Source organism: Podarcis liolepis (genome assembly GCF_965112155.1).
Source record: "Podarcis liolepis genome assembly, chromosome: 1".
NCBI lineage: Eukaryota > Metazoa > Chordata > Lepidosauria > Squamata > Lacertidae > Podarcis > Podarcis liolepis.
In genome coordinates this window covers 107,112,748-107,133,285 of record NC_139554.1, presented here as the reverse complement: position 1 = coordinate 107,133,285, position 20,538 = coordinate 107,112,748, and the positions used below count along the sequence as shown (strand labels likewise).

General features: G+C 44.3%; 1 protein-coding gene across 6 annotated transcripts in view; it reads right to left on the bottom strand.

Moving 5' to 3' along the window:
• Window positions 1–15,074, bottom strand: part of SLC4A10 (solute carrier family 4 member 10) — a 152,314-nt gene extending 137,240 nt beyond the window's left edge. For 3 of the 6 annotated variants that reach the window (XM_083493272.1, XM_083493275.1, XM_083493273.1), the window contains exon 1: window positions 14,658–15,074. In XM_083493272.1, coding sequence (XP_083349398.1) covers window positions 14,658–14,705 — 48 coding nt within the window. In that variant the 5' untranslated portion in view covers window positions 14,706–15,074. The remainder of the gene's footprint in view (window positions 1–14,657) is intronic. The other 3 variants (XM_083493276.1, XM_083493274.1, XM_083493277.1) reach the window with 3 other exon arrangements.
• Between the last annotated feature and the right edge of the window lie 5,464 nt (window positions 15,075–20,538).

Sequence of the window (20,538 nt, the reverse complement as noted above, 5' to 3'; positions counted from 1 at the left end):
AGCCAAGAGGATTTGTGATAATGCTTTCAAATTAACAGATGCTGTGGACTCTGGAATGAATGACAACTGTGGTTGGATGCATTTTCGAGGGAACTGTAATGGAACAGTCTGGTCCCCCCCCATACTTTCCTGGTGTGGTTTAGTCCCACGGGGTGTTGCTCTCAATTGCTCCATCTCAGTGTGTATGTTGGAGCAAGTGGAAGGTGGCCTGAGCTGTTCAGCTTAACTACAGGAAAGGAAGGTTGCTATGTGAGTTTGTAATCAGGATTAGCTGTTTATAAACCTACCTGCCTCTTGTGTGAGCAGGAACAGTTGAGACATGGAAGCCCAAGTAAGGACTCTAGTTCCGAGACCCACACAGAAAGAAGGAATGTTATAGTAGCTCGATGAATGCAACATATGGATGGGGATCTACACACCCAAGCAGGATCTTTTTTTTCAGTCTGTGAGAAACTGGACATAGGAGGAAATGTTGAAAGAAAATAGTCTTGCTCAACCATTTGCCCCTGGTTTGCATGATCATTCCACAAACTTTGCAAATACCCATCAGGTCGGCACATCCTTAGGCTAAGAGCTATGGAAATCACATTGACTAATTCTCTACTCTGAGCTGGCATCTCAGCATTATGGTGGTATCGTGAAATCATAATCTTGCTTAAACTCCCCTACATGCACATACTTGTGTGTACACGCATACGCAAACTGCAGCTAATTTTCTCTTCCTTTTTCTATTCTGTTTCTTCAAGAAAAGTATCACAAACCGAGAAGACGAAGACGCGTGCACACACACACACTCAAATGCATACTATCCAACTTTTGCAGATAAAAAAAAATGGGATGTGCATCTTCCGGGACCCAGACCACGATATTGCCCTGAAAAAATGTGTTTCTTTCAAGGTAAGAATGCAGCACTCAAAATGGCTTCTGCAATCTCACATGAAAAAACAGGGGGTTCCATTTTTTCCCATTGGCGAGTATGCAAATGACCATTCTCCACCACCATGAATGCATCAATTTATCGAAACTACTTTACTGTGGTGTAAATGAGATGCTGAAAGCAGTGTGACATTTTACTTAAGTCAACCTTCAGTGTTTCCCAAATTTCTGAGACTTGAGCTATAACCCCCCCACAAAAAATTACATTGCAGGCCAAAAAAACTCAGTAATTTAAGCCTGCAGGGAGAGAACAATGACTCATATAGAGATGCACTAAGCAGCCTCCAACCAGAGGCTCGTTTAGGTGCTGTTCATCATTTAATGGTCATGATCCATCTCTCATAGCCTATGGTCGTTTCTCTTCTGGCATACTCTCTTCTTAAAAATAAATCCCTGTGTGATGCCTATCTCCTGCTCCTAGCATTGTTTTCTAAAAGTTTTGCTGGCTATGCAAGGAAACTACTGCAGTTAAGTCTCTCTGTGCATAGATTAGCATGCTGGAGACTTCTGAACATACTTCCCAAACTGCAATTGCTGGCAGCATTTCTTCCAGTGCTTCAATGCTGACAATTTGCACAATGCTGACAATATTGAGGCAGTTGTTGTACTCAAACATAAAGCTAAATTGCAAACATGAAGCATTATCCTGAATTAGACCATTGGTCCATTGATCTCGGTGATGTCTACTCCAGGAATAAGGAATCTGTAGCACTTCAGATGCTGTTGTGTCTTATCATCTCTAACTGGTGCTGATAAGAACTGAGAGTCCAACAATGTCAGAAGGATTTACCCATCTCCAAACTGTTCTTGGCTGGAAGTAGCTGTCCAGGGCCTATTCCCAGTCTTACCTAGAGAAGTCATGAATTGAACCTGAGACACTTATACATTCACAGCATGTACTCTGCCATCACTGAGCTATGGTCTTTCCTTAACCATCATTTGGTGTCATGTCTGAAGCTATGCCAATTTACAGGCCATAGTTTGCAAAACAGGATATTGAACCACACAGTTTGAAGCTGGCTTGCAAACACAAATTCTGCAAGCTGTGGTTTGCGCTCATGCTGGAATTCACAAACCACCAGAAAGCTAGCTAAGGCCACTGCTCCACCTACAGAGACTGCTGCACCATGGAGACAGAAGCAGATTTATGAAGCTGTGTGCTGATCCGATGGAAGCAGACAAGCACCTCTAAACTACAGATTACTTGCCGTACGTCTGGAACTTCAAACCATGGTGTGGGTTCTTAACTGTGCTTGGCATAAGAAAACCATAGTTTGTGGTGGTGCCTGAAATAAGAGTGTACATTTTTCACATGGAGAAGAGAATACAAGAGAAGAAAGCCTTCCACAGAGAATAATCTCTTAAAATTCTGAATATAATATATGCTGTGCAGTACAGGATCATGACCACAATGCCTAGCACCAGTGCAAGGGAATTATTTTGCCTTTGCTGGGAGCTGGTCTCCAATCACTTTTCGGCTTTCCTCTATTTTTCCTCTCTCACATGTTGCAAGGGTTGCTTCTTCTTGTGCTATGTCAAAGACAGGAAGAGGCAGAATCAGCCTGCAAAAATTTAGGTTAAAAACAAGTCTAAAGTTATTCTTTCCCTTGCTATTTTTTATTATTATTATTATTCTGAATGGGTTGACGAAAGCTAAGCCCCAAACTATTTCTTTGGCCAAGAACTAAAGCCATCAGGCTTAAACAGTCGTGGACAGCTGTGGAGTGGAGGCACTTAACTGACCTCCTGGCAAATGAGTCATTGCCGCTCACTGGAATGGCGAGACAGAGAACAGGAGTGGTGGTGCTGTCAGTGCAGTGCAAACACACTGGCAGAGCAAATCTGGCACTTCTACAATTATTATTCTGCTCTTTGTGAATACAGATAAGAATGAAAATATTACATTAATATTCCAATTCTTCCACATTATAAATGGATCTTGCCAGAACAAAGTTGACTATACTTAATCACATTGTCCTATATTGCATCTTCTATGTGTCTCCAAATAAAGAGTATAATTTAATTCGATCTTGTGCTTTATTATTCCAACAAGATAGGCCATGATTATATTTGAGAATTATCAATATTATTACATGCTCAAAACACTTTTCCAAACAGACAAATTTCAGCCAAAAATAATGGTTACTTATTTAAGATCATATGACTAGGATGCCTTCCCCACTGAACATAAATCACTCTGAGGTCATTTCCTGATATTAAGAACTGAAATGATTAAAAAGACAAAAGCCACTTTGAAATACTTCTTTCTCCCTCTCCTTCCCTCTACCCCGCCTCCCCCCAGCTGTTTCTAATTTTTTATTTCATTAGTCTAACTGAACAAAACAGGTATTCAAGAAAACTAAGCAGGAAAGTGGGGAAGGAGAATCAGATAACTGCAAAAAGAACCTGTAATTTATACCCAGATATACTGGATAAGTATTCAAATCAAAATGAAAATATGATCAAATTTGACTTGCATCGTGAAATTTCATACAGGGCATTCGTTCCTGTTATTTCTCTTGGTTAAGACTTGCGACGCTGCAGGTTCTTTTTACAGGAATTAATTCCAAATATTGTAAGCTCAGCAGCACCCTACTGTTGGCACATCACCGGCATATGAAGAGACTGAGGGCCTAGAGAAGCTTGTCTCTTTTTCTAATAAGCCTAAATCTGGGGATATTTAATTAAACTGATGGGCAGGAGAAGATTGAAAACAGACAAAGGAAGGTGCTGCTTCACACAGTGCATAATAAATTGATGGAGGCTGCATGATGTTGTGACAGCAACTGCACCTACATCTTAGATGGCTTTCAAAGGTATTAGTGGCTAAAGTCATGATGGAAGACTCCCATGTTCGGAGGCTGGATGCCACTTACTAGCAACCGCAGGGGAACAACAGTAGCCATTGTGGCAAACTGGGTGCTGGACTGGGTGAGGCATTGATCTGATTCATATTATTACTAATGGTCAGAGAATATGGGAGTTGGAGTCCACCAACATCTGGAGGACACCACATTGGCCACCCTGCCTTATAAAACTACAAAACTGATCTGTCAGGGAGCTGCAGCCTCTCCCAGAGTAGGTCATACACCTAATTCCCAGACATGGGAACCACCCACCCACAGCATTTCCATCTTATCAGGATTCAGCTTCGGTTTATTGGCCCCCATCCAGTCCATCATTGCCTTCAGACACCTGTCTTCACAGCATCTCCTGATTCTGCATATCATTAGCATACTGGTGAAATGATGCTCCAAATCCCTGGATGACAGTTCCCAGCAGTTTCAGACAGGTGTTAAATAGCACAGGAGACAGAAGAGACCTTTGGAGCCCAGGGCTTGCCGATCAGAAGGACGGCGGTTCAAATCCCCACGATGGGGTGAGCTCCCATTGCTCAGGTCCCAGCTCCTGCCAACCTAGCAGTTCGAAAGCACGTCAAGTGCAAGTAGATAGGTACCACTCCGGCGGGAAGGTAAACGGCGTTTCCATGTGCTGCTCTGGTTTGCCAGAAGCGGCTTAGTCATGCTGGCCACATGACCCGGAAGCTGTACGCCGGCTCCCTCAGCCAATAAAGTGAGATGAGCGCCGTAATCCCAGAGTCAGTAACGACTGGACCTAATGATCAGGGGTCCCTGTCCCTTTACCTTTACAGCACAAAAGCAATGCAGCAGAGCTACAATCTCCTAGTCCTATGTTCTGGCAGAGACCCTATAAGTCAGGGGTTAGCAAACTTTTTCAGCAGGGGGATGCTCCACTGTCCCTCAGACCATGTGGGGGGACAGACTATATTTTTGGGAGGGGGGAATGAAGGAATTCCTATGCCCCACAAATAATCCAGAGATGCATTTTAAATAAAAGGGCACATTCTACTCATGTAAAAACATGCTGATTCCTGGACTGTCCGCAGGCCAGATTTAGAAGGCGATTGGGCCAGATCCGGCCCCCAGGCCTTAGGTTGCCTACCCATGCTATAAGTAGCACCCTCGACTCCTAACTCCTTGAGATACTCCAGAACAACACCACATTTGAACGCCAAGAGCCAGATGTTCTTGCCACATCAGTTAACTGCACAGCAAGAGATACTGGAGATGATCCAAAATAGCAATTGTATCAATATGACATGTGACTACATATTGAAGTAAGGAAGAAGAAACCAAAAGTAATCTTAACAGAAAACAACCTTCATGCACTGATAAATAAAAGTCACATTCTGTTGGGTGTAACATATGCCAAACAACCGTCAATCCAAATTCAGACACATATGCCTTTAACATTGACCTTACTGAAGACTGGATTTTATGGAGTGTCCCTGTTCAAAACTGGGTCAAGAACATCGTTATAATCTCTCTCAATTACCAGATGCTCATAAGTCATATCACACAAGTATCTCAATCACTCTTGAAACAGAGTCCAAATTCGGACCATTAACATTCACTATAGCAGTTATCATATCCAAGGTCTTTGCCAACAAAATAAGGTATCACTCACCTGGAACAACTGCTGCTTGTAACACTACAAGAGGCGCATTTTATGCGTAACTATGGCCACACCTTTACATAGAAGCCAACTTGTAGAGGCCAAGGTCCCTTTGCCCACCCCAATAAAATATTTGAGGGGGCCAGGCCCCCTCTAAGTTGATGGGCATTGCCATTCAAATAGTGTGTGCACCACGTCTTGTGGTCAATTATCTGGGGTGGGGTTTACTCGCCCCACCTCCAATATTTTATTCAAGTTGGCACTCTTGCACCCATAGAATCACCAGCACAGATTTCCAATACTCAGTCTTCACAAGGTGTATCTTTTATCATCCACAAACACATGTGCCTCTTGCTACATCAGCTTTGAGATTTTTAAGTTTAGAAAGCACCTGTTTTCTTTAGTTACAAGAGGCCAAGCCCTTACAATTCCATGTACAGTAGTACCTCAGGTTACAGATGCTTCAGGTTACAGACACTTCAGGTTACAGACTCCACTATCCCAGAAATACTACCTCGGGTTAAGAACTTTGCTTCAGGATGAAAACAAAAATTGTGCTCCGGCGGCGCAGTGGCAGCGGGAGGCCCCATTAGCTAAAGTGGTACCTCAAGTTAAGAACAGTTTCAGGTTAAGAATGGACCTCCAGAATGAATTAACCTGAGGTACCACTGTAATAAAATTTAACACCATCGTATGTATGAATGTGTATGTGTTTGTTTGTGTGTGGGTTTTTTGTTGTTGTTGGTGTGTGTGTGTGTGTGTGTGTGTGTGTGTAGGAGAAGCAGTATTGTTATATTTTCTGAAGCCCAAGAATATCCCAGCTTATGAAAATCCACATAAATCATAACTAAAACAACAGCCCAACCTATTTGTAGGTATGCCCCAAGGACACTTTTCCAGGCCTCCATATTGCAGTGCTGAAAACCACAACAACTTTATAATACAAACATCTGGAGCAAAAACTCCATGCTGAACAAACAAGTACAACAAGTATGTTGTATATACTGATGGAACTTGATAAGGCTCTAAGAACCTGAAAGACAAAAAGGAAAGCGGAGCAAAAACAAAAGGACTAAGGAAACAACCACTACTAAAACTTACAGCTCTAGATGGTCATACAACCCAAAGGTCCTCCTCAGTGCTCTCCTCCCATTAGCCACCTGATTATACTTGCTAAAATTGTAGGAACACACCTGAACCCACATATAGGGCAATGAAGGCAGCCCTATTTAGAGAAGTTTTTAATGTTTAATGCTGTATTGTGTTTTAATATTCTGTTGGGAGCCGCCCAGAGTGGATGGGGAAACCCAGCCAGATGGACAGGGTATAAATAATAAATTTGATGAAGTGAACATGCATAAGGGCCGACTGAAGTTGTTGAGCTTTTTTTAGGGTTTTACCCCAGGAATAAACTGAATTAAGTGCCCAAAACAGACTTTGGGCATGCCTGATATGCACAATAGCAGTCCAGGATGAATGTCACAATGGAGACATGTCTTTTTCTCATATGGTAGAAGTACAAGAAGCAGGTAAGAATGTAAGGAAACCACAATGAAAAAGTTTTGAGTTAAGGATGAGCTCTCAGTAAAAATTTCACTCCAGCTACACCATAGCAACAAAGATAAGCTATAGACACTTCTGATGTCTAAAATCCAGCAGAGACAGAGCAGAAGAAATTACCTGGGAACACTCAAGTGTCTCACTGTGCACTTGTTGAGAAGGCCAGAACTGGATTTATTCCAGGAAGATGTTTGTCAGGGTCTCCTGCCTTGTAAGATGAATGCTGTTGATTACCCACATAAAATGCAAGAAAGTTTACAAAATAAATAATATTTTTCTCTTTCGGAAGTAGGCGTATTCTGTGGAAAGTTTTCTGCTGGTGGGACGTCTGTTTTGTGTAAGATATGGTGCTGTTCTCTTCCCTCGTTGAAGTTTCCCCTTCTCTCCAGAATGCTCTAGCATAAACCCTTTAAACTCAAAATATTCCCAATGAAGTGGGTCACAGAGAGGGAGCTTACACACAATGAGCTCTCTCTATAACCAGCTAGTAATCTTCCGGTAATGTTAGCGCCTCTCATAAAATATCCTCAATAAAGTGAACAGGCTGACTTTGCTCACTAATATTATCAGGGATGCCAGGGATTCTGAGATTGGATCTAAGGGGATGGCTTTCAAGTTCTCTTATTCTAACCCAGGGGTAGGCAACCTAAGGCCCAGGGCCAGATGCAGCCCATTCGCCTTCTCAATCCGGCCCACGGATGGTCCTGGAATCAGCATATTTCTATATTTCTACATGAGTAGAATGTGTCCTTTTATTTAAAAGGCATTTCTCTGGGTTATTTGTGGGGCATAGGAATTCATTCATATATATTTTTTCAAAATATAGTCTGGCCCACCACATGGTCTGAGGGACGGTGGACCGGCCCACGGCTGAAAAAGGTTGCTGACCCTTGTTCTAACCATTAGTTAGCCTAACAAAAATGTTAGGCTTTTGTAGTGCTGCCTTATGAGCTGCAGCGGTGTCCTCAAGTTAGATCTTCTGAGTTGAAGAGCAATTTTTTCAACAGTCTTGAAGATGATCAACAGAGTCTTCAATAGACTCCTGTGGCTTTAATTGCTTTAAGAATCAACATAGCATTAGTATCTTTGTCAGCCTCCGCTGCACCAGCTAGGGGAAGAGGCTGGTGTCTGCAAATTCTTGGCAGATGCACTTCAAGTTACAGGAGCTTCAGTCTTCCTGTTATTTCCCTTAGATGCCATAATATCACTAAGGGGGAATATGCTCTTCATAATTAGTGAGCGAAGGGGGAAACTGCTAGCAGCCCACTGACTTACCTTGTGTAGTTTTTTCTTCCCGCTGCAAGAGCATTTGATCCTCTAACAAGAATCAATGCCCTGCCATTTTCTAGATGTTGTGTTCCTTCAAAAGAAATAGTTCTTCAAAGAGCTTTAAGATCTGTGTGACCAGCCTCTCTAGTGCTGGAGTGCACATCTTGAGGACCTTGACTGCAGTTAACTATTTTATTTTATCCAAACAAGCCAGGCACAGAAATCACAGTTTGATCTTGATTTATTTGGACAAATAATAGTTTAGAGCCAGCGTTCGAAACTCCCATTGTTCTAGGCGCGTTCTGCAACAAGGAATTTCATTAGCACGAGCAGTTTCTGAGCTCTGGGTTGTTTGAAAAGGGGATTAAACAAATGAATGGACTATAAGGGGAATCATTCGATCGTAATCGACTTTCACTTCCGCAGTCGATTTTATTTGTGATTATTAATTTTCTGATGCTGTTTGGTTTGTTTAAAAGTTCTGTTATTAACTGTGATCAATTTGACTCCATGGGACTCTTGAATGAAGGGACTCTTGAATGAATGATATATAAATATATCTCTGGAATCAAGGGAAAAAATGATCCTGAGTACCAGTTGCTGGGGGTTACAAGAAGGAGACGGCTACTGTCCTTATGTCCTGCTTGTGGTTTTTCCATAGGCCTCTGGTTGGTCACTGTGGGAAACTTGATTTGGGACTACTGTATATAGATCTTTGAACTAATCCAGTATGGATCTTCTTAAGTCCCTAAGATGGAAGCAGGCAGGTACACAGGACAAGACATTTTCTTTCTTTTTTTACTTAGCCTCTGCAACTCTCTCTCTCTCTCTCTTGAAAAACCCCTTTTCGTCCCCTCTGCTCCTTGCCTTTCATCATCTCATGATCAGGGGAAAATTGATTCAAAATGGAATATGATCTGACATTGCTTTGTAGGTAAGAGGGAAGAAAGAATCATGTGCCGGATTGTCTCTGGTAATTTTTGCGGTCATGTTTTGTTATGATGTGATACTTTGCTGATTTTGGATTTTTATGTATTTTGTTAGCTGCTTTGGATATTTATGTAACAAAAAAAGCAGAATACATGTTTATTAACATATTATTGAGTCCATGTGTGTGTAAATTGGTACAAATTGCAAAAATATCTCATGCACTGGGAACAAAAAATACCGCAGATATGTAAAATGTGTATGTAAGAAAATTTATAGGTATGTACGTACCTATCTGCTACTGGGTCACCAATTTTATGTATTCGAAAATTGTCTGGTCTGATTTAGGTGTCATGTTAAACCATAGTTAAGACTATGGTTTAGCATAAACCAGCCACTCAAAAGTCCCAAGGTTTCTTCTGAATTGACAATGCATTACTTGGAGGGGGGGGGACAAACAAACCATAAGCCCAGATTTAAAATTAATGACAAATCAGCCTCTGCTTTGCTTCCTTTCTGATGCAGCAACAAGAGGAGTGTGGAAGGTGTCAAGTGTGGACTTTTGAGCATCATCAGAAGAACCACCTCACTGTTCACTCCAAACTCATCTTGTTTATGAAAGTGTTAAAAAGCACAGGTCCCAAAAACAACCCTTTGTAGAATGGTCCATTTATTCCTACTCTTTGCTTCCTGCAACTTAGCCCATTCAAGATTCACAAGAGGTCCTTTCCTTGACTACTAAGCTTACTCATGATCTCCAGAGCGCTCTTAAAGGTAAAAGGACCCCTGACCATTAGGTCCAGTCGTGACCAACTCGGGGGTTGTGGCGATCATCTCGCTTTATTGGCTGAGGGAGCCAGCGTACAGCTTCCGGGTCATGTGGCCAGCATGATTAAGCCGCTTCTGGCGAACCAGAGCAGTTCACGGAAACGCTGTTTACCTTCCCGCCGGAGCAGTACCTATTTATCTACTTGCACTTTGACGTGCTTTTGAACTGCTAGGTTGGCAGGAGCAGGGACCGAGCAATAGGAGCTCACCCTGTCGCAGGGATTCGAACTGCTGACCTTCTGATCAGCAAGCCCTAGGCTCTGTGGTTCAACCCACAGCGCCACCCGCGTCCCCCAGAGGTTCTTACTGCTTTGTAAAATTTAATTTGGACGTATTTGCAATGAGATCATAGGCCCCAGCAGTCTTATTATATATTTATTTAGTATGTTGTATGTCCCGCCTCCCCTTCCCCCACCACAAGAGCGCAAGGCTGTGTATATGGTTCTCCCTCTCCTCAATTAATCCCCACTACCTGAGAGGTAAGTTAGGCTGAGAGGCAGTGACTGGCCCAAGGTCACCCACTGAGTTTCATGACCCAGTAGGAATTTGAACCCTGGCTTTCCAGGTACTAGTCTAGGGGTCAGCAAGTTTTTTCAGCTGTGGGCCGGTCCACTGTCCCTCAGACCATGTGGTGGGCCAGACTATATTTTTTTGGGGGGGAAATAATGAACGAATTCCTATGCCCCACAAATAACCTAGAGATGCATTTTAAATAAAAGGACACATTCTACTCATGTAAAAACACGCTAATTCCCAGACCGTCCGCAGGCCAGACTGAGAAGGCGATTGGGCCACATCCGGCCCCTGGGCCTTACTTTGCCTACCCCTGTCCTAGTCTGACACTCTAATCACTGCACTACACTGGCTGTTAAAAGAAAGAAAGAAAGAAAACATCTTGCATTAAGGATTCTCCAAGCAAGCTATCTGCATGAGAGCACAATACTGACCATAGCGCAGCAACGAGTATTTTGAAACCTCCTTCCAGGTATGAACAGCAAGCAAGCAAAAACCCTTATTCACTTGAAAGGGTTGCTATGGAGCTTTTGCCTGACAGGAAACAGCCACAAAATGTTAATGGGTCATTTCAAGTAAAAAAGTAAGGTGTGGGGATTAATACAGATCACCTCCAGCCAACTTGAGATAGTGGTGTGTCTATATCTGCTTGCTTGCCACTGTGGGGGGCGGGATATATTTTAAATTGAACAATGAAAGGCAAAAATTGTTTTTGTTGCCAACTGTCTCCATTCTATGATGGCAGTCAGAGGCAAAGGACTCCAATGCCTTCTTCTCCAGCGTGAACAGTAAAAGAGGCTTTAGCAGAGTTCTTGTCTTACAATGCAGCACACTCACTTAAGACACTAACTTCACTCCTTATGTACAAAGTGCAAGGCGCTTTCACTTTAAGGGCCTTAAATCACTTAAAAGTTTGCACTCTCACCACAGCTGTTCACACTGAGGAGACGAGCAGCTTACAGACTCCTTTGCTTGTGGTCTTGGCTCACCTTGCTGAAAATGACTAACAACAAAGGGGATGTTCTGGGGATATGCTGGGAACCTGATGAAAACATCTCTGTGACCATCCTTGGTTCCCAGTTGTCTACCTCTAGCTGAGAATCATCATCCTAACCACTGCTTTTCATGAATTCTGGAGTGGATGTGAAAGGCCCAGGGATGCCAGCGATCCCTTGTCATACAGTTATTCCATTCTAGGATCAAAAAACCAATGTTTAGAAATTTACAAACTCACTCATGCCCTGAAAGCATGGAAACGGTAGGGCAACCCCCTTAACATTTGCACCATGTCCCAACGCCTATCCTATGGCTGCTTGTGTTGTGCTTTTTTAGCCTCCCTGTACCCACACATGTCATTCGTTTGTCAACCCCCAGGTTGGGAAATCTTTGCAAATCCTAGATATTTCTTTCATTCATTTAGAGGAGGGTCAATCTGTTGCAGAGGCCTCTGCGTGTTTACTCACAAACGGATGGCTTGCTTGCCTCCTCCTTTCTCCTGCTGACTTCATGGTCTCATGATGAAGCCGGCACTTATTCTGATCACTTTCTGAGCCAGCCACCCCCACCTCCACTGCCACCTCAGTCAAAAAGGGGAGTGTGGGCTCTAGAAGCTAACTTGTAAGGGAGCACAACATATAATTTCTGCATCCTGTGAATCAAGGATGGGGAAGCTGTGACCCGCCAGATGTTGTTTAGTTGCATGATGGGAGCTGCAGTACAACCACATCTGGAGAGCCGCAGGTTCCCCGTCCCTGATATAAGCAGCAAACACAGATGCTTTAACTTACAACTTTCATGTTTCACGGCATATGAACTCCTTTGTAAATGCCTCGATTTTTCTGTTACACTGGAGGGCTTTGATCCCATGGCTGTCTAATTTTTTTTAAAATGAATTTCACTGAATTGCATCACCTCCTTGGGTGATGTTACTGTGCTGCCACTCTATAACTGTCAACATTCATGCTGCACTTGAAAGTTTTAAAAGCACTTTGCATGCATTTATCTCGGTAATCTTTTCATTAGTCCTGTACGGCAGGCCATTTTTACTACCACCCCCATGTTGTCTCTGGTTTTATCTCCTGGTTTGCCCGCTGGTTCAAACAGTGAGCACAGCAAACCATGTAATCTGTCACTGTTCTTCCCATATTGCCCCAAGGAAAAGTTAAGAGAAAGCTGCAATGGTGTGGCTTGGTGACAACTGTTGAATGTAGCCATCTGTTATCATCAAAGGCTGCAAATCAAGTTAATACAGCAGAGATCTCAAAACAGAGAGCGGGTCACTTGCAGAAGTAAGTCATTTGACTACAGTTGAAGTCTACAGTTGAGGTCATCATATGAAGTACATGGTCAAAGAATTAAACCTGTAGAAAACGTCTGCACATCCTACAGATTAGGGATATACAATAATTAATGTGAATTCTCTCTCCCTCTCTCACATACACTGACTCATACACAGATGCAGTCACCCCCTTCCCTCTTCCACCTACTATCTTCCACAAGCCTTAGCAGCCTGGCAGCAACCATTTTTCTTTAGGGAAGAGGGTCCATGCAGGAAACAACGTCTTGCAGTGAGCATGTGTGAAATAACTTGCCCTTAAATAAATGTATGTAAATTGTCTTTCATGTGAGAACTTTACCATCTGATATCTTTATTCAATATATAGCCCTTCCCCCCCAACAAATCATGAAGAGTAATAAAGTGTAATACCCTTGCATTTTCTAAAGAGAGAATTTAAACTGGGGGGAAAAGAGAACTGAATGTATGTTATAGGTGTGCAAAAGGAGTCAGAAAGATGGGTCTGCACTTTTAATGTTGTTGGATACCTTATAATCCTTACTCGTCTATGCCATTTTCCCATACTGTGGGGGCTAAATCATATTGATTTGATAATGTTCATGTGTTATTACAGGAGACTTCCTCTCTAATTATACAGATATGCCTATGCCTATAGAAAAAGGGACATACCTCAATTTAAAGTTCTACATAACTTATAAGAACGAGACCTTCACCCACAAGGGATGAGAGAGAGAAAGAGGCATCTTGTATGTATACAAGAAAGGCAAGCAACCATCTCAACAGCTGCTCTGCTTGTGTGTCTGTATGTGTGACTGAGGGGAGCAGAAACCCATGAGCTAATCCATGTGTGTGTGGTGTGTGTGTGTGTGTGTGTGTGTGAGTGAGAGAGAGACAACCCCAGCAGCCAGCCCATGCATGTGTGCTAAAGAGAACGAACCCCAATGGTTAGCCAGCCAGCCAGCCAGACTGTGTGCTTGACCATGAGAATCCCCCACCACACAGCTGTGTGTGTGTGTGTGAGAGAGAGAGAGATAGAGGAAGAGAGATGGAACCCCAGTCTATGCAGGTGTGCAGGAGAGAGCCCCTCAACAGATGGCCTGTGCCTGAGAGAATCAAAACCCCAGCAGCAAACTCAACCTAAGATGTACACCTGCGTGAGAGCAAGAGAACCTCAACAGCCAGTCTTGGTGAGTGAGGGAGCACCACACTGGCAATCTGTGTGGTGTGTGTGTGTGTGTGTGTGAGAGAGAGAGAGAGAGAGAGAGAGAGAGAGAGAGAGAGAGAACCCAGAGAGAAAGAAAGAGAAGAAAGCCAAGAGAGGAGAGGGAGAACATGCACACAGAAATTCTCTGAAGACTGCCTGTGTGCGCCCCTGCGCGTGCCTTGCAGGACTCTCATGAGGCAACCAGTGTGCCGGAGGCAGAGAATGAGAGACTCATCACCACCACCGCTGTCTCCAACCTGTGCGCGAGAGCGAGAGCAGGGGGAACGGCCCACATCACAGGTGTGGGAGAGAGAAAGCAGTCATGGACCCGCAGCTTCCTTACAGGATGCAACCAACTCCTCGCCTTACCCGGCCAAAGGATCGCCCCCCTCTCCGACCTCCGTAGGCCTCCCTCTCCCCTTTCCCCTCTCTCCTCTTGGAAGGCAGCAAAGAAGAGCATTGCGGGCGCAGCCTGGGCCCAGAGCGGGGTCCTCCCCCGTCCCCAGCCGTGGCGAGTAGAGGGCTCTCCAACTCCGCGTCGCCGGCCTGTAGAGCATCATCCACGCGCAGTTGCGACGGCTGGCCTTTGCGGCACCGCCGTCCCCGCAACCCTCCCTCCATCGCCTTCCGCAATCCGCAGCTCCTTACCGTGGGCAGCAGCGGCTCCATTTGCGCCCCTTGGTCTTTAATGTCCATCTTCTGCGCTCTTGGGAACGGGCACCTCTCTCTCGCGCGCGCCCTCGCCGCCTCGCTCTCTCGCTCGCTCTCTGCAGTGGCGGCCGCGGCCGCGGCTGCTGCTGCTGCTGCTCTTTCCTTCGGCGTGTCTCTGGCACAACCAGAGGCAGCGCCGCTCGCTCGCTCGCTCGCCTCTCTCTGCTTAGTATTCGGATCAGGTAGCTCTGAAGCAGGAGGCAGCCGCACGCCCCGACTCACCGGCGAGTCACATGGCTCCCACTCACACCCGGAGAGGCGGCGGCTGCCTCCAGGGCTGCCGGTGGGAACCCAGATTGCAGGACGGAGAAAGGTAAAAAGTGGAGAGACCGGCTTCCGGGATCCTGGAGGTGGAGGTGGAGGAGTAGAGGAGGAGGAATTTCTCTTCCCCCACCCCGCCCAATTCATCCCAAGTCGATGACTATTATTGCAGCATTTACACACACACAAACACACAAATTTGATGGGCATTGCCACTCAAATGGTGTGGGTGTGCCCCATCATGTGATCAAATGGTGTGGGTGTTCCCTGTCATTGGAAGGGGGGCTTACCTGCCACTCAAATATTTTATTCAAGTTGGCACCCCTGAAATTATTTATGGATTTGTTGCATTTATAACCCATCTTGCTGGTGCACTGAGCGAGGCCAAACGCTGACGCCCTAAATGGATCTTCTCAATTTTAGATCTTTTCAATTTTGCACCCCCTTAGCTTGGTGTCCTAAGTCCAGCACTGCTTCTCTCCATTTTGCTCAAGGGGGCGTACACGGTTCTCCCCCCATCCCATTTAATTCCCCATAACAACCCTGTGAGGTAGGATGTGCTGAGAAGCAGTGACTTGCCCAAGGTCCTAGTTTGACACTCTAACCACTACACTGCACAACACATTGCATCCAGAAGGTTTGAAACGCAGTTCTAACCCACGTCAAAGAAACAATCTTCCATAGCCCAAAAGTTCCCAAATTTATCCTGATGTAAAAACAGGAACATTGAAGGAACCTGCCAGATTTGATCCATAGCAGTCTTCAGATTTTGCCACTTTAGGCCCATGGAGGAAGGAAAGTGTATCCATCCACATTTGGAGGGGGGGTAGCCAAGTGGTCTAAGACAGTGTTTCCCAACGTGTGATTCATGAAGGCTGTGAAAGTGGGTCCTAGGCTTTACAATTGTGCTTGGGTGGTGCTAAGTCATGGTTATAAAATAGACAAACCTGCCATTACAATGCATGAAACCAAAAGGTGCCAAAAGGTGCCAAATTCATGAGGCAATGAATGGTTGTAAAAGGTAAAGGGACCCCTGACCATTAGGTCCAGTCGTGGCCGACTCTGGGGTTGCGGCGCTCATCTCGCTTTATCGGCTGAGGGAGCCGGCGTACAGCTTCCGGGTCATGTGGCCAGCATAACTAAGCCACTTATGGTGAACCAGAGCAGCGCACGGAAACGCCATTTACCTTCCCGCCGGAGCGGTACCTGTTTATCTACTTGCACTTTGACATGCTTTCGAGCTGCTAGGTTGGCAGGAGCAGGGACCAAGCAATGGGAGCTCACCCTGTCACGGGGATTCGAACTGCCGACCTTCGGTCACAAGTAAATTTAGAGTTGTAGGTCAGCGTACCAAGAAGGTTGGGAACCACTGGTTTAGGAAAGTCAAAACCCAGCAAGATTCCTCTCCTATCTCTGTTCTCAAATTTCCCCATCTGTCACTCATTTTGTGACGCAATTATATTTCAAGGCACAACACATGCTATTGTTGCCAAAACTGCAAGATTCCAGATTCAGACCCAGAAAATGTACCATAACAAAGAACAGCACACACTTTGCACCAAATCAAGTGACTCCAACATTTTTGGGGATAAGGGTTAGGATAAGTCTACTCCATCTTTAATTTTTCTCACTTGAATTTCCTTTGTAACAGCAAGTGTTTGGAAGCTTGAAAGGCCAGTCAGCCTGTAAAGCAGGGATGTGGAACTTGTAGCCCTCCACATATTATTGTACTCCTCTGAGGGCCAGCCCAAGACATTTTAACACCTGAGGCAGACCATAAAATAGTGCCATGAGGCTCTGACAGGGTCCTAGAGTCCTCCCTATTTCTTCCCAAAGCCTAGTTACCGTTTTCAATATTGTTTTGCTGTTTTGTTTACTTATTTACTTGTTTTTATCCTGTATTTTACTCTGTGAACAGCCCTGAGATCTTATGATGAAGGTAGATATATAAATCTAATGAAGAAGAAGAGGACGAAAAAGAGGAAGAAGTTGTTATGTATTTATTAGCAGTTCGAAAGAACGTCAAAGTGCAAGTAGATAAATAGGTACCACTCTGGCGGGAAGGTAAGCAGCGTTTCTGTGCGCTGCTCTGGTTCGCCAGAAGCGGCATAGTCATGCTGGCCACATGACCCGGAAGCTGTATGCCGGCTCCCTTGGCCAGTAAAGCGAGATGAGCACCACAACCCCAGAGTCGGTCACGACTGGACCTAATGGTCAGGGGTCCCTCTGTTACCCATCTTTCACCACAAGATCCCAGGGCAAGTTTCAGTAATGTAAGAGTGCAATGTTAAAATCCGTTAAAACAATTTACAAAAAGAACAGGGTGGGTCCTAAAATCTCTCTCTGTCTCTCAGCTGTCAATGGCCAGGGTAAAGAGGTAGGTCTTCAGCATAGAGCAGGAGCTACACAACCATGATTCTGGATACACCTGGGGGGGGGCTGACACCATTTTGGGAGAATGCAATTCTCTGGACAGTAGCAGTTGGCAGGATGGGGCAGTGGCTTGGCAGGGCAGCCGAAATCTTCAACATCTTCAGCCGTTTCCAAGGCATGGCTTGTTAAATATTTTAAAGGAAACACTCTTTCCCATAGCTGAATATACACCCAAGAAACGGATCCTTTAAAACAATGCCTATTTTTCTAATGGTTTACATGTACGATTGAAATAATGTGTGTGCTTTACGTTGTGCTACTAAACAATCAGAAAGTACCTATAGAAGTGCAAAATTCAAGCTGATATACCTCACAAAGGCCCAATGATAATTACATCAAATGGGACACTTACAACTAGGAAAATAATATTAAGGCTGTAATCCTAAACATAAACTTAATAGCATGCTTGTCTAGTTCTAGTTAAAGGCATATGTTGTAATATTTAGGAATGATTAGAATGTGATGAATGTGACAGGTTGTTATTGCAGGGATCATTATGGCTTACATCTGAATTCTTATGGATTATTATTACGACTACATCAGAAATTTCTCCTGTAATTTTGGAAATGAAAATAAATAAATAAATGAGGGGAGGGAATGAAAAACAGCCTGTTGAATTCCATGAGACTTGCTTCTGATTGCATAGGATCATGCTGCATGAATTGATTAACAACAACAACAACAACAACAACAACTTATACCCCACCCATCTGGCTGGGTTTCTCCAGCCACTCTGGGCAGCTTCCAACAGGAGATTAAAAATACATTAAAACATCAGTCATTTAAACACTTCCCTAAACAGGGCTGCCTGTTCTTCATATCTGCAAATCCAGGATTTCAGTACTCAGCTGCAGTCTTTCCCTGCTTTTCCTGGTACCATGAAGCCTCTGTCTGTGGTGTTCGATCAGTTCCAGTCATCAGGCAATGAACATAACATGATGTACAGACAGGAACGAAGCGATCCAGTGGTTATGCTCAGATTGCATCCCTCACATTGCTCTTCTATTTTCACTCCCACTGTGTTCTGCTGGAAGCATCCTTAATCAGCTCTGATACAAAAAAGGAAATTTAAACAGGCAACCATAGCTATATTCCATTTTCCAGAGCTCCTATCACCACCAATTTTCCTATTCATAAGAAATATTGGTATTTCCTGTTTTTCAAAAGCAAGGCAATTTGTGATTCAATCCTATAACCTAGAAGTAAGTCCCATTGAACTCAATGAAAATGCTTTCTGAGTAGGTTTAGAATTATGCTGTTAAAGCCTCTCCTCCTTCCAGAGGGGAGGAGTTGTGAGCGGGAGCCATTTCCCACGTTTGGCAGGGGGCGTTCCAACCCCTGCACAGCTGCCCCTGCTGCCGCACCGCGCCCCCTGGCAATCAACCAATCGGGGGGAGGCTCGGGGCGGGGTTTAGCCACTCAAATGCGGCCGCGGCAGCTCTTCCCCCTCATTGTGCTGCTGAGTTTCGACAGATCACCCACCCTCCCTTTAGTTCATTGCTTTGTTCTTGACCTTGCTGTGGACCTGTGGTTGGTCTCCTTGGTTGTCCAAGGGGCCTGGTAGGACTTTTTATTCAACTGGCAAATTGGCACCAGCCCCTTGGTTTTTTGCCTACCTCGTAGCAAATCATCACAACTTTTAGGTATTGGCAGTTAGGCACTGGAATATGTTTGTGTATTGGAGGGCAGGGTGTGGCCATCACCTACCCCTCCACTTTATGGGTATTCCATTAGAGGAATCCAGCGGTCGTGGATCCTGTCCGACGCCCTTGCTGGTGGCTAGGGCCATGGCATGACCCCAGTGACATCAGAGGGAGCTTTCAGTTGTATTTGCATCAACAGGCTCCTCCTACTGGTGGTTAACCCTTGTTAGACTCACCCCTTGCTGAGGGGATGGAGTCAAGCTCTGTTGTTTTATCCAATGCCTAAGCCAATGCCTCACATGCTGTAATCAATAAAGTTGTGGCCTTTTTTAGCCCATTAACCTAATATACTGTGTCCAGGTGTCTTTCTTATCCTCAAGCGGGTGGTGGGTCCTAGAATCACAAACACTTTTATTGCCTATACCCTCTAGGAATTATCCCACCAGAGTTTAGTGTGACCCTCTTTGTTTCCTGTTCTTTCTTTGTGGCTTTTGAAGGATTCAAATTGTATGCCACCTTATTTTTAAAATAAAATGGTTTGAAGTGGTAAATATGAACATCATGCTGAACATATGCAATCAACATAAGTATCTGTAAAGCCAAAAAGCTGTGCAACCTATGTAAGTCTGAAACTATTACCGTAACATAATGTGAAAACCATGTTCGTTTTCTGTCATAAATGCGTTTGACGGCACCTTGAGACTAATTTTTAATAAGATTTTTATTGCAAAATGAGCTTTCCTGGGCAACAGCCTGCTTCTTCAGATCTGAGCTGGAACTTTTAGTGGGAAAGCAAGCTAAAAGCTGATTGGTGGAAAACATTCTATAGTTCTTAAAGGTGTAGTAATAGTACAGGTTAGATATTAAAAGTGCGAGGAAATTATAATCTCTCAAACCCTAGATTAATATGGTCCAATTACTGTATTAATTTCATACATGTTCCATACAGCCATGTGCTTTGACCTTACTAAGAGTAACTGTGACATTTGCAACACTGTCCACAGAGACTGACATTATCAGCCACTGGGGTGGTTTGGGTTTTTGTGTGTGTGTGTGTGTGCGCGCGCGCGCGTGTGTGTGTTCTTTATAGCTGTCTTGAATCTTTGTTATAGAGGCTTAAACATAGGCCCATTTGCCCAATGTCTGTTGCAAACGGACATTTCCACTTGGAATTAAATGCACCACATCAATAGGCATGTGGGAATCAGTGACATGGATGTGATTTATGGTACCATTTGGTTCATACACATTTTTCTTTATGCTGATTACATGACATATTTGACATTTAGGCCAGTGATTTCTTAGTGAACAATAGCTTTTACTACTGTACCCCAAAGGGACACAGGTGGCGCTGTGGGTTAAACCACAGAGCCTAGGACTTGCCGACCAGAAGGTCGGCGGTTCGAATCCCCACGACAGGGTGAGCTCCTGTTGCTCGGTCCCTGCTCCTGCCAACCTAGCAGTTCGAAAGCACGTCAAAG